General features: G+C 38.8%; 1 protein-coding gene and 1 long non-coding RNA gene across 3 annotated transcripts in view; both read left to right on the top strand.

Moving 5' to 3' along the window:
- LOC148156467 (uncharacterized) overlaps positions 1 to 14,437 on the top strand; it is a 261,721-nt gene that overhangs the window by 153,708 nt on the left and 93,576 nt on the right. The gene's annotated exons all lie outside the window — the stretch shown is intronic.
- Positions 316 to 13,395, top strand: LOC148156471 (protein NLRC3-like). 2 transcript variants are annotated; one of them, XM_088010359.1, is made up of 15 exons: positions 316 to 426; positions 1,229 to 1,346; positions 1,435 to 1,545; positions 1,992 to 2,111; positions 2,671 to 2,784; positions 3,213 to 3,326; positions 3,910 to 4,023; positions 4,452 to 4,571; positions 7,488 to 7,566; positions 7,653 to 7,878; positions 7,985 to 9,779; positions 9,854 to 10,027; positions 10,192 to 10,365; positions 11,281 to 11,327; positions 11,474 to 13,395. In XM_088010359.1, the coding sequence occupies exons 2-15, from the start codon at positions 1,270 to 1,272 to the stop codon at positions 12,013 to 12,015; spliced, it is 3,807 nt and encodes a 1,268-aa protein (XP_087866485.1). In that variant the 5' UTR covers positions 316 to 426; positions 1,229 to 1,269; the 3' UTR covers positions 12,016 to 13,395. The 2 variants fall into 2 exon arrangements, with proteins under 2 accessions (XP_087866485.1, XP_087866486.1); XM_088010360.1 differs by lacking the exon at positions 2,671 to 2,784.

Genomic DNA, 14,437 nt, shown 5'->3' with positions numbered 1-14,437 from the left:
GGCTCATAATAAATGTCAAACTAAGAAGCTTCCGTTCCGCGCACCGCCTGTTGCTGCTAATCAAAGATCGTAGATCCACGTTCTTTGAGCCAATATGGCAAAAATTGGTCGGGACTTTTTCATATCCCGTGAATATTGGTCGGGACATGTCCCTACCGTCCCTACCCAAACCTACGCCCATGTGCTGCTTGTTCAAACACCGCGCCCTTCCCGTGTTTTGTTGTTGCAATGAATAATCCCGTGTCTCGTCCCTTCACGGACTCAAACGAGACCATCTGGAACGTCAGTGCGGTGTAACCGATTTTATGTTAAAACGGTCTGCCATATTTCTCAAATCATCATGGGAGTTTCCTGGTTGCTGTTCAAGTTTCGGTTTCTTCCTTGTTGTAGCGCTGATAGTTTTCTCCGAGTCAGATTCATTTAAAGGTAAACTGTGTCTTTTTAAAAATCTTTTTTGTACTAAATCAGCATTTGGCAGCCTATTTTCACAGAAATACGTATATCCAGTTTTCATATTATCGGACACAAGCGCTATCTGTCACAGTCGCGATAAAGGAAGCGAACCTAAGGAAAAACAACAGCAACCTATTTATTTACCTCATTTTCGACTCTTGGTGGAAGAATATTCACGTTGATAATTTTAACAATCTCAGAAAATATTTTAAGGAAATATGTATTTACCGTAATGCGCGTTAAGTACAGGCCCGAATATGAGCCGTTTCCTCTTTCCGCAGTTTATGGTTTAAGGATTAAAGGATTAAGGTTACAGTAGCTTATTGTATATTATATAATATAAAGAAAGCTTCAGTCACTTAAGTACAAAAATGTTCAGCTTTGAGCGAAAGTTTGAGTTGTTTGGGACCAAGAACGTCAAAGCTGGTCTACTTCCGTACATTCCACAAATACTGTTTACATAGATTATAATTAGTTTAGTAAAGTATAATTCTATGAATATATTTTAGCTTATATAAAAATAAAATATATTAGTTTTTTATATTCAAAGTTTCATTTGTATCATATTTGAAACAATATTAGACGGTATTCATACTGCTTGAGAAACTTTTTCAGTCTTTGGTAATTTAGCTGAATGGCTCCATCTAGTGGACTGATTGCAGCTTCTTCTGCCTCACACCACTGTCTTGATGTTGTCAACTGACCAGTGAGAGCCTATTGTGTTGATGATGATTATTCTAAATGTTTAGATGAATGATGAATATTTTCTCCTCAGATGAACGTTGAAAGTGTCAGAGCAGCTGTGAACTGAGCATCATGAATCGGTGTGAGAAGAGAGAGGACAGAATCCTGCCCTTTAAGGCCACTGTCAGTGGCAGACATGAGGACCAGAGGTCAGAACACCAACTCTAACTGTCCAGGACTCTTCTCCATGTCAGATCACTTTTTTTCATGCATAAGTTTAAATATGTTGTGTTACAGCTCAGAGCATCATCCAAACTCTCCTGGACATGAAGCCAGCTTTGTGTCACTGAAGAGAAAACTAAAAGAGATCGAAACGGATGTCAGCCAACAACCTTGTCCTCCAAAGAGGTACTCAGACTTGCTTTGCTTTCATTACAGTCAAATGTAAGGACAGCAACAGTTTCTGACTTAACGGGGCTTCGAAAGTTTAGATTTATAACCATTTTAACAAAACCGAGGGCACCGACATATTTCTGCTGGTGGGTGGTCACCTTGCTAACTTGGCTCGCTGCTGTGGCCATCAGGAAATCAATAAGTGTAGGCTGCCTGTCACATGAGGGTGACCAGGAATCTCTGTGGAGTAGAATGTAGTGAGTTCTCTCTCTGACATATTAGGAAACATTTCATCAACCCAAGGCTTGGTGAATCTGATCACTTCTAAGTAGAGTTTTGCTGTTGATTCCTACTAAAGCCGTCTCTTTGTGTTAAAACACCCCATGCATTTATTTTTAAAAAATGATTTAGATTTCACAAATAAGAAGTTTGATGTGATTGTATGATTCTCTTTTAATCAGGAGCTATCAACAGAATCCAGATTCTCCTGGAGACGAACACAGCTGTGTGTCCTTCAAGAGCAACATATCAAAGGACATTATTTTAGACTTCAAGAACCAACAACTTCCTGCTTCTAAAAGGTGAGATGAAACAGCTGTAGACAGTTGGAATGGCTAGATTAAATAAATCTGTTCCTATCTGAGATTCAAAGGTGTGAGTTTGAAATTATATAAATGAAACAGATTGTGTAGTGTGAACTGACTGCTGGCCTAACTGAAAACATGTTGCCAATGGCCATTTATAAAAAGTGTGGGACACAACACTAGCAGTGAGGCAATTGTTGGACATGTCCACCTGTTTTTACCTTGACTCTTTCTTCCCTTTGTTAAAGTTCTGTTTGTAATTGGCCAAACAACAAATCAGTGTATTACTACCACCAGTTGATATGTTTAATTTCTTAATCTGCAGCTACATAAGAATTTGTGGATTCAGTTGACTTTAGATGTTTTGAAAACCACATAGTCAAAACATTAAGCTGAAACACAGATTCAGTATAACTCAGATTTACATAAATTAGTACAAGAGTTTGTTGTTCACATCTAGAAAAAAATATGCTAGCCATTCCCTGTAACAAACCAGTCAGCCATTTTGATTCCATTTCTCAGAGAGAATGTGATCTTATGATTCTCTTTTGACCAGGAGCCATCGGCAGAATCCAGATTCCCCTGGAGACAAACCCAGCTGTGTGTCCTTCAAGAGCAACCTTTCAAGGCACATTATTCTAGACTTTAAGAACCAACAACCTACTAATAGGTAAGGTGAAACAGCTGCACAGTGTTGAGACGAATTACAAAGCAAAGAGCCATATATAAATAATTTCATTTAATTAAATTTTAAATTCAGTTCATTCATACTACTACTTCACAACAAATACAATCTTCATCTACTTTACAAAAAAGTAATTTCAGTTAAATTCTACATGCGTTCCAATTATTTCTAGTCATCAGGCACTGCATCAAATTCAGTTTATCATTCAACTTAATGTAATAAGTTTTATATGAAAAGAAACCCAACACATTTCATCAAGTCTCACAGCTTTCACTCCTCCTGGACGAGTACATAGCAACAACTACTTACAGAAATGCCTGATACCAAGCATACATGTATTAACAGCGGAAAGGGAAAGCTTCCATTTAATAGGAGGATGTGAGAATGTGATCTTATGATTCTCTTTTGACCAGGAGGTATCAGCAGAATCCAGATTCCCCTGGAGACGAACCCAGCTGTGTGTCCTTCAAGAGCAACCTTTCAAAGGACATTATTAGAGACTTTAAGAACCAACAACTTCCTGTTAGGTAAGAGGAAACTACTGTGCTGTGTTGAGACAAACTGTAAAACAAAGGGCAAAGCATAAATTCTTCATGTCATTCAGTTCAGTTTTTAATTTAGTTCATTTATAAACATCCAAATTCCTCAGAGAAAGACCCCAGGCCAGGTTACATTGTAGTCTTGCAAAGGATTTAGACGTATTATCTTCAAACTCACTCAGAAGACATAATGCATGGAGGAGTACAAGTAAACAAAACCTTGATCATTTAGAAAGCATGTGGACTTTTCTAGAACTCAACAACTGATTTCTCACCATGAAACAAAAAATTCATGTAACCCATAAACAGCTGAGCATCATCCAAGTTATTATTCCTGATGAGAGTCAAGTCCTAAATATTTCATATGGGTCAATTAACTCAAGTCTTGCCAACTGACATGAGGAAGAGCAATGTTTTATTCATGGATATCACTCATTTATTTGCTTGACCAAAACAACAGCTTACAATGCAGACATAAGTTGATGCTATAACTCATCCAAATAGTGATGGGGAATTGTTATATTATGATTGTAACTCTGAGAATGTGATCTTATGATTCTCTTTTGACCAGGAGCCATCGGCAGAATCCAGATTCCCCTGGAGACAAACCCAGCTGTGTGTCCTTCAAGAGAAACCTTTCAAGGCACATTATTCTAGACTTTAAGAACCAACAACCTACTAATAGGTAAGGTGAAACAGCTGCACAGTGTTGAGACGAATTACAAAGCAAAGAGCCATATATAAATAATTTCATTTAATTACATTTTAAATTCAGTTCATTCATACTACTACTTCACAACAAATACAATCTTCATCTACTTTACAAAAAAGTAATTTCAGTTAAATTCTACATGCGTTCCAATTATTTCTAGTCATCAGGCACTGCATCAAATTCAGTTTATCATTCAATTTATTGTAATAAGTTTTATATGAAGAGAAACCCAACACATTTCATCAAGTCTCACAGCTTTCACTCCTCCTGGACGAGTAAATAGCGACAACTACTTACAGAAATGCCTGATACCAAGCATACATGTATTAACAGCGGAAAGGGAAAGCTTCCATTTAATAGGAGGATGTGAGAATGTGATCTTATGATTCTCTTTTGACCAGGAGGTATCAGCAGAATCCAGATTCCCCTGGAGACGAACCCAGCTGTGTGTCCTTCAAGAGCAACCTTTCAAAGGACATTATTATAGACTTCAAGAACCAACAACTTCCTGTTCTGAAGAGGTAAGACGAAAGAACTGTATTGTGTTATACCATTATTAACATAAAGCACAGCATAAATTCTCAATGTCACTGATTGGATTTCCAAAATTAAATTTGTGGACAAACTAAAAGGTTTTTGTAAGGAGCTACCAAAAGTATCCAGGAATTCAGCCAAGATTTTGCGAATAAAGAAAATGATTTTATGGTTCAATAATATGGATGTTGCTCTGGTTAGGGATCAGGACTCATAGAACTACAGAGAGAAAAGTAAGGTTGGTTATTGTTACAGACAATAAAAATCCAATATGTCGGTGATTAAATATGCATTGGTTACACAGAGAAGATCAGCTGGACGTCGGTCTTGGATTGCTCAGTCTTGGTCTTATTTCTGTTCGACAAATTGGATCAAGTCCGGTTGACACTCAATAGTTTTTACCAAAATTAAGAAAACATAACTCCCTTTTATCTTCTCACAAACACACAACAAATAGAATGTAAATTAAAAGCAACATAAGTGTTTAGAGTAGGGCTGTAACCATTTTGTGAATGATTAGAGTACCTTTATGTTAAAATTCCTCAATGTAAATTATCTGCCTGGAAGCTTCATTAAATTGCGTTTTACTATTTAGCGCACAGTGTTCCAGCGGGGTGATTGTGTTGCACAATGATTTTACTTCTGCCTAAGACGTGTTGGCAGGATAACATGTTCAATTTTCAGTTGCAGTCCGGGGATTCGGGTGGATTTCATTGACATATGATTATGTCCGGGTTTTTAGCGTTTCCAGGGGACAAATAAGCATCTTTAAAATAACCGATGCTTTAAATATGACAATCTTTCTCCTTTTGGAACTGCTGTCTGGTGGCAGAAGAGCATGGCAGGTGTATTTATTCAGGTAGAGCAGATAGACTGACTTCAGGAGATGAGCTTCTGTAACTGATGCTTAGCCTAAGTGTAGCTTAATGTACAAACCGGAAAATAAATTTTATACCATCACAGTTGCAACAAATCGGTGGCAGAGCGTGCCGTGGGAGTAAATAGCTGCCATAAGTGTTTCTGTGTGTGATGAAGGTATCAAAGATCACGTTGCTCACATGGGCATACAGGCTACAAATATCTGGGCAAAGTGAGAGTTTATTTACACTAAAGACTTACATAAACTTAAAAACTGGAGTATATGTTTCTCTTAGAGCCTACTGCTTTATTATTAAATTGAGTATAATTTAAGATTTCTGTATAATTTTTGTCCAGGTTAACTTAAAAAGCGCACTATTATTGTTACAAGTTAGTTTTCTAAAGTACAGAAAAGTAAATGTTAGGGATGTACAAATATGAAAATTTGGGTTGATTGCTGTTAAGTCTGTATTTATTCTTGTACCATGTGAATGTTTACAATGTTTGGTCCTTTCATTTAGCGTGTCTGTGTGTTCATATGTGGTGTGGTCTAGCTTTGCTGAGCAAACACCTGGACTAATTTTTACATGTTGTTTCAACATATAGCTATGTCCCTTTCTTTCATGTAGCAGAGTCAAATTAGGAAATAATTTCACAGCTGCACTCAGAAAAAGCAGGAGCGGAGCAGCATCTCAGTCAGGAGAGGCATATGAGGAGACTAAATGCTAAAAAATTCACAGAAAGTAAATGCTCCATCCAAAAATGTTCTAAATATTCTCAGTTGACTGAGTGTGCTTCTGGTAAAAACTTGATCTTTAACATGCTTGTGGAGGAAAAACAAAACTTTTTTGACCTTTTTCAATGCATTTTTCCCACCAGGATGATTTAACCAAAATTCTGAAATTTCTCAAAATTCATAGTTTGCCCTAAAAATCTGAAAATAATCCCAAATGACCGTATTTGCTTCTTCTTTTCTTGAACATGTTATGTTGTTGTGTAGAAGTATAAATGAAGAAAAAATTCATTAAAGCTCACTCAAGTTTCATGTCAAGTAATTCAAACCAAATAGCAAGAATCCTTAACATTTACATGACTACTGGCCCTGATGTGCTTAACTGTGTACAGGACAATTAGGGGCTCATTTGGATAAACGTCATTTACAAAAAAATAAATTGTTTAGAGGACAATTTTCACACTTTTGCCAATAAGCCCCACCCATTTACCCAATCGATTGCCATTTTAAATATATAAAGTAAGACCTTTGGAGGAATAGGCATCGGTGTAGGTTTGGACAAAATCCAATCAGCTGTTTTTTTGTAACAAATTTCTCAATTTTACAGTGCCTTCTAGTGGAGGACTATTAAAAAAAATTACCAAAAATCTTCAATATCATATTTGTAATTTGGTGTATAAATTAAGTTTTGGAATTTGTTTTGGTTTCAAAATTATTGCCAATATAATTTTGTGGCTAACTCTGTTGCAATGTTTATTTCCCTTTTACATTCTAATGCGGCAAAAATTGGGGACGATGAGTTTTTTTTATTTTTAGTTTTTTTTGTTGCTCTAGTTAATGCACCTCTCATAAACTGCAGATTAACTCTTCAAAAACTGCTGGGTTATAAATCAATCAGTGACTGGAGTCCTATAGCCATTTGTGGCTTTTCCAACAAACAAGTCACATCCTGGGGTTTTTTTTCATTTCCATGTGTTTGACATAATTGGAAAGCTCATCTTCCCTACTTTCACACCATGTAAGTAACTCATTATGCCTATGAGTAGACTTGTTCATGGTTTTGTCGTGGCCAGTCCCATATCACATGGACATTGGGGGAAGTTTCCCTGGATTGGCAGACTGGGGTGCTTTCTGCCATTTTGTAAATAGAAATTAGTTTGGTAATTATAACTAACCTTATGCAATAAAAAAAAATCTGATTTAACTTGAGACCGAATGAAGTTTCAATTCAGTCGGTGTATTGAAACTTGTATTTTCCATTGTATGTAAGAGGAGAGAAGATGCTAACTAGTTGTCCCTGATTTCTCCACAGTCTTGACCTGCAGAACTCAGAAGGTCCCAGTGGTTCATCTGACCATCAGCATCAAACACACCTGGATTGCATATTCAAGGTCTGTCAATCTGTCCAACATGGACCTGATGTTTTTTGCTCCATGATTACAGTCTGATGTGGCCTTCATATATTACTCTTTTCCAGCGGATGGAGAAGTACATTTCTACTTTTGTGAATAGTGAGATGAAGAAGATCCATCAGGTTTTAACTCCAGATTACTCAGAATACCCAGAAAGTCAGAGAGATGATGAGGAAGATTTGGAGGGTGATGATAAAGAGCAGAGGAGGAGCAGCAGAGAGGCATTTCTGAAGATCATCCTGAATTTCCTGAGGAGAATAAACCAGGAGGAGCTGGCACAACGTGTGCAGAGTAAGAAGGCCTCTTTAAAAATACACCCACCTGGTTAATTGATTAATTTAATCATGTATGTAGATAATGCAATTAATCTTGATTTATTAATATTTTTTTGATGTAGAACCTCTTATTGGAGCTGGCCAAATCTCTTTAAAGTCTCAGCTAAAGAAGAGGTTCCATCGTGTGTTTGAGGGGATTGCTAAAGAAGGAAGTTCAACCCTTCTGAACCAGATCTACACAGAGCTCTACATCACTGAGGGAGGGACTGGAGAGGTCAATATTGAACATGAGGTCAGACAGATTGAAACAGCATCCAGGAAACCACGCAGACTAGAAACACCAATCAGACAAGAAGACATCTTTAAAGTCTCACTTGAAAGAAATCAACCAATCAGAACAGTGATGACAAAGGGAGTGGCTGGCATTGGGAAGACGGTCTTAACACAGAAGTTCACTCTGGACTGGGCAGAAGATGAAGCCCACCAGAACATCCAGTTCATATTTCCATTCACCTTCAGAGAGCTGAATGTGCTAAAGGAGAAAAAGTTCAGCTTGGTGGAACTTGTTCATCACTACTTTACTGAAACCAAAGGAATCAGTAGCTTTGAACAGTTCCAGGTTCTGTTCATCTTTGATGGCTTGGATGAGAGTCGACTTCCTCTGAACTTCCACAACACTAAAATATTAACTGACCCTGAAAAGTCCTCCTCAATTGATGCTCTACTGACAAACCTCATCAGGGGAAATCTGCTTCCCTCTGCTCAACTCTGGATAACCACACGACCTGCAGCAGCCAATCAGATCCCTCCTGGTTATATTGACATGGTGACAGAGGTCAGAGGGTTCAATGACCCCCAGAAGGAGGAGTACTTCAATAAAAAATTCAGAGATAAAGAGCAGGCCATTAGAATCATCTCCCACATCAAGAGATCACGAAGCCTCCACATCATGTGCCACATCCCAGTCTTCTGCTGGATCACTGCTACCGTTCTGGAGGATGTGTTGAAAACCATAAAAAGTGGAAACCTCCCTAGAACCTTGACCGAAATGTACATTTACTTTCTGGTGGTTCAGACCAAAGTAAAGAAGGTCAAGTATGATGGAGGAGCTGAAACAGATCCACACTGGTGTCCAGAGAGCAAAAAGATGATCGAGTCTCTGGGAAAACTGGCTTTTGATCAGCTGCAGAAAGGAAACCTGATCTTCTATGAATCAGACCTGACAGAGTGTGGCATCGATGTCAGAGCAGCCTCATGGTACTCAGGAGTGTTCACACAGATCTTCAGAGAGGAGAGAGGGCTATACCAGGACAAGGTGTTCTGCTTTGTCCATCTGAGTGTTCAGGAGTTTCTGGCTGCTCTTCATGTCCATCTGACCTTCAGCAACTCTGGAGTTCATCTGATGGAAGACCAGCCAACCATTTCTGTTTGGTCTAAACTATCTAACAAACCAAATCTGCAATATCTCCATGAGAAAACTGTGGACCAGGCCTTACAGAGTCCAAATGGTCACCTAGACTTGTTCCTCCGTTTCCTCCTTGGTCTGTCAGTGCAGACCAATCAGAGTCTCCTGCAAGGTCTGCTGACACAGACAAAAGGAAGCTCAGAGACCAACCAGGAAACAGTTCAGTACATCAAGAAGAAGATCAATGAGAATTTGTCTGTGGAGAAAAGCATCAACTTGTTCCACTGTCTGAATGAACTTAATGATCATTCTCTAATCAAGGACATCCAACAGTCTCTGAGTTCAGGGAGTCTCTACACAGATAAACTGTCTCCTGCTCAGTGGTCAGCTCTGGTCTACATCTTATTGTCATCAGGATCAGATCTGGATGTCTTTGACCTGCAGAAATATTCTGCTTCAGAGGAGGGTCTTCTCAGGATGCTGCCAGTGGTCAAAGCGACTCACAAAGCTGTGTTGGTGTACACATTACTGAAAGTTAATTTGTATTTCAGCATGCCACTCTTCTAATTTTGTATGTCTTTTGCAGGTTAACAGGCTGCAATTTGTCACCCAGAAGCTTTGAAGCTGTCAGTTCAGTTCTGAGTTTTTCATCATCCAGTCTAAGAGAGCTAAATATGAGCAATAATGACCTGCAAGATTCTGGAGTGGAGATGCTATGTGCTGGACTAAGAAGCCCAGAGTGTGCACTGGAGATACTCAGGTCAGGATAGTTCAAGGTGGTCAATGAATGACCACTGAAAAAGGGATTTAATTTGATAAAATCTGAATTATTTTGTGATTTGTGTGTGAATCAGTACAACCTTTGGCTTACTCAAAAATGTCTATTTTTTTTCAACACCATGTGTTATTTCTGTGAATCTACAGTCTCTCAGGCTGCTTGATCACGGAGGAAGGGTGCTCTTTTCTGGCCTCAGCTCTGAAATCCAACCCCTCTCACCTGAGAGAGCTGGATCTGAGCTACAATCATCCAGGAGAAAGAGGAGTGGAGCTGCTGTTGGATGGACAGAAGGATCCAAATTGGAGTCTGAGGGTTCTTAAGTATGAAACTACCTACACATTAAATACATTGAATTCTTTTCACTTAACTTTTGTAAATGTAATAAACTTAGCTACAGATAATTGATGCAATAACTAAGTCAAATGTTTGAACTGGATGGATTTCATAAGTGACACATTGTGCTGAAGTTGCAGCATGTCCCTGCATGAATGATCACATCCTGAGTCACACAGTAGGCAGATTGCTTCTTGAACGGTTATTTAATATTCACCAGACCTTCAAGAGACGCCTACCCAACGTTGGAATTAATGCAATGTACAATTATTCAGGAACTTTAAAAATCAGACATTTAACCACTGCTGACACCATGTTTTATAAAAACAGATGTTCAGACAATATTCAGAGAACGTTAGAAGTGCACACTTTTCTAGCAAGACAAGAATTGAGATTTTGTGAAAAATAACTGCCATAAAGTTCGCTGAACATCGTATAAACATTTGCATGCTTGCTGAGTCCTTTTCCTTCTCTTTGAGATGAAGAAGGTATTTTTGAATTTGAATTGAAACTGAAAATATGTTAAATAGTGCTTCATGGGCGTAATATTTATTATACTAGCCTGCTGTAGTTCAGTCCTTCCTGTCAGGAGGCACAGCACTTCTCTGTGTTACTAAACCAAAATATTTAATAATCCCAAGTGGAAGTAGAAGAGGGGCTGTAGATACAAAGCCATGATGAATGCAATTTTAACATTATTGTTATGTCCGGTTGATATTCAGAGAAGTCTAGATATTGTTGAAAAAATGCTCAGGCAGGTCACCTGACCTGTTTGGTTTTAGATAATATGTTATTGGTAGGCTAAATGTGTGTACAGCAAGCATCAAACCACAGGAACTAATAATAATCTTGGCTTTAAACTTTGCCTTAAAGAGCCTAATGGTCTATCATCCTCTCATCAGGGTGGAACCTGCTGGAGACCGATGGTTGAAACCAGGTCTAGCAAAGTGTAAGTGTGTTTTTCATTTGATTTATGACAAAGAAGCTCACATTCAACCATCTTCAAACTGTCCCATCACCCTTTCAGGAATCATCATCAGGGTATGAATACATAATCAATAACTGCAGCTGCACTGTGTTTGTTCTCTCCATCAGATTCTTGCCAGCCCACAGTCGACACAAATACGGTGAACAGAAAACTCAAACTGTCTGAAGACAAAAGGAAGGTGACGATTGATGAAAAGCTACAATATCCTGAACATCCAGACAGATTTGATTGGTGGCCACAGTTTCTGTGCACAAATGCTCTGACAGGTCGCTGTTACTGGGAGGTGGAGTGGGAAGGAAAGATTGTTGTAGCTGTTAGTTACAAAGAAATTGGGAAAAAAGGAAATAGTGTGAACTGCAGGTTCGGATGGAATGATGTGTCCTGGAGTCTCAGCTGCTCTCACAGTGGTTACCTGGTTCGCCACAAGAAGATTCAAAAAAACATTTCTCTGTCCTCTTCCTCTGTCTCTAACAGAGTAGCTGTGTATGTGGACTATCCTGCTGGAATCCTGTCTTTCTATGTAGTCTCCCCTGATTCACTGACCCACCTCCACACCTTTAACACCACATTCACCGAACCTCTTTATCCTGGATACGGGTTCTGGTCTGGGTTTGGATCATTGGTACCTGGTTCTTCAGTGTTTCTTTGAGACTGAAGAGCTGTGCAAGATTATGCTCATTAGTGAAACAAAAAAAAAATCCTATATTCTTGAAATGGAAAAAGACAAAGGCACTTAAGGTAATAACTATGTAAAATTCTAACTTCTAACATGTATAACTTCACAGATAACTTAAAACATAACATCATCATATCAAAGTAGCAAAAACAGCAGATTTCTGATCAAGATGAAAAAAGAACAAGTTCTGGTAACCCAAATTAATCCCATGCCATTTAACAACTACCTGGGCCTTGCTCAGCCTGACTAAATAAGGCTCCAGCACCAAGCCTTCTTGACAGCAAAGTTGTTGATCAAGTCCTCAAAGTCTAGCTTTCTAGCAAAATGACTTTTAATGGACAATATGTTGTGACAATTTGGACCATAACGGGTTTTTTAAATTATTACTTTTAACTTGGAGATGGCTCTCCCCACCAGCAGTAATCACAGTGATGCATCAGATGTACAAAAGTCAATCTTTTAAAAAAATGCTATGTAGTTGCATTACGTTAATTTCATTTAGGAGAAGAAGAGGGGGCAAGTTAGGAGGGAAAGTGGCAGCACATCTGTAACTTAAATGCAAGCTAAGGTGGGATACTCACTGTTCAAACCGTCCAGCCTCCAGAGAGGTTGTGTACTCTCTTAAATGATGCTAACTTGCATTACACACAGTGTTACCTTTTCCACTTGGACAGGAAGGAGTTACGCTAGATGGTGGTAAGGGCTATGCTACTGCTTAATCTGACTTGCCTGTTGCTAACAGGGACAAGTAATTATATGGATATCTGGGTAAATATTTTTTCTTATCTGATTAGATGCGAGTGAAATGGAGACTAACACTAATAACCAAGCTAAACAGTTGCTAAACGTAACAGTTGAGACACTGTAGCAGTGGTCTGAAACAGCAGTCCTCGAGGGCCAAAGTCCTACAGTTTTTACATATTTCCCTTATCCTACATGCTTGAATGGTGAAGCTACACCACTAGCATGAAGTCGAGTTCTACAGAAATCTGTTAATGAGCTTATATTGGAGCAAGGTGTGCTGAAGCAGAGAGGCATCTAAAAGTTACAGGCCTTTGGGGACAACAGTCTACCCACCATTCTTGGAGGAAACTGGGCTACAAATTGACATCCTGTCTTTTGTCTCTTTTTTCTCTTGTCTTTCTTTGTATGACATTTACACTGTAATAGTTCATGAGTTGAAAATTAGACTGACCATCATTTGTATTGACCATTAAGGAAAATCTGAGAAAATATCACTTGCATTATAATTTGGAACACTGTGTATTAGCTATAACAGATTTGACTCTTTTGATTCTGTATCTTTGTTCTCACCTTGCAAGATTTTAATAAATGTGTTACTTCTAATCCAAACTATTGTTTGAGTATTTTTTTTCTGCAACAAAATCCAAATTATTCATCTGCACTTACAGATTACCATACTTTGACACTAAAAAGCAGATCAGTGGGCAATTTAGGGTTTTCCTGTTTTGGCCAAGAAGCTTTCATTTTGACTGCTGCTACTGAGCAATAGCTCGCTAGTGCATATTGGACTTTTTCTATTTATATACTTTATCTTGTATTTATTTCTTTGTATGCTTTACATGCCTTCTTTAATTGCCCTCGAAGAGATAAAGTTTTTTAATTGAATTGAAGACCTGGGCATTTAACAGCCTGCAGACCACATCTGACACATCTGTGTTTATTTTCAAGGCTATTATTACTTAACATCATCAGGGTGCTAAAGTGCCTCATCAAATCTATTTTCTTTACACCCTTATCCAATTGGGGTCAGGAGGGGTGCTAGCCAGCTGTCAACGGACGAGAGGTGGGGTCACCCTGGACATGTCTCCAGTCCATCACAGGGCAACACAGAGACAGACAGGACAAACAACCATGCACACACACTTAGGGAGAATTTGTACAGACCAATTAACTGTGGGAGGAAGTCAGAGTACCTGGAGAAAACCCACACATGCACAGGGAGAACTTGCAAACTCCATGCAGAAAGACCGGGGCCGGGAATCGAACCCAGAACCTTCTGCAAGGCAACAGCTCTACCAACTGCACCGCTGTGCAGCCCACTTCAGCAAGTGTATTTATTTATTTTTATTAAATTTTGACAGGATGTGACAGACTGGCGACCTGTCCAGGGTGACCCCGTCTCTCGCCCGGAACTTTAGCTGGAGAGGCACCAGCAACCCTCTGGACCCCACTAAGGACAAGGGTGTAAGAAGATGGATGGATGGATGGAATTTTGACAACAGAAGTATAAAATCACACACATGAACAAGGAATGCAAAATACATATTTTTGTACAATAATCTTAACATGCTTGAAAAGGAGTAGGAAGAAGTAAGAAACATATGAACTCCTACCTCATAAACTCGTACCATATTTTCTGTTGAACAGGTTT

This window comes from Poecilia mexicana, unplaced genomic scaffold (assembly GCF_051168715.1).
Source record: "Poecilia mexicana isolate PSO_F unplaced genomic scaffold, ASM5116871v1 scaffold_11, whole genome shotgun sequence".
Lineage (NCBI taxonomy): Eukaryota > Metazoa > Chordata > Actinopteri > Cyprinodontiformes > Poeciliidae > Poecilia > Poecilia mexicana.
This window is presented reverse-complemented; position numbering and strand designations above follow the sequence as displayed.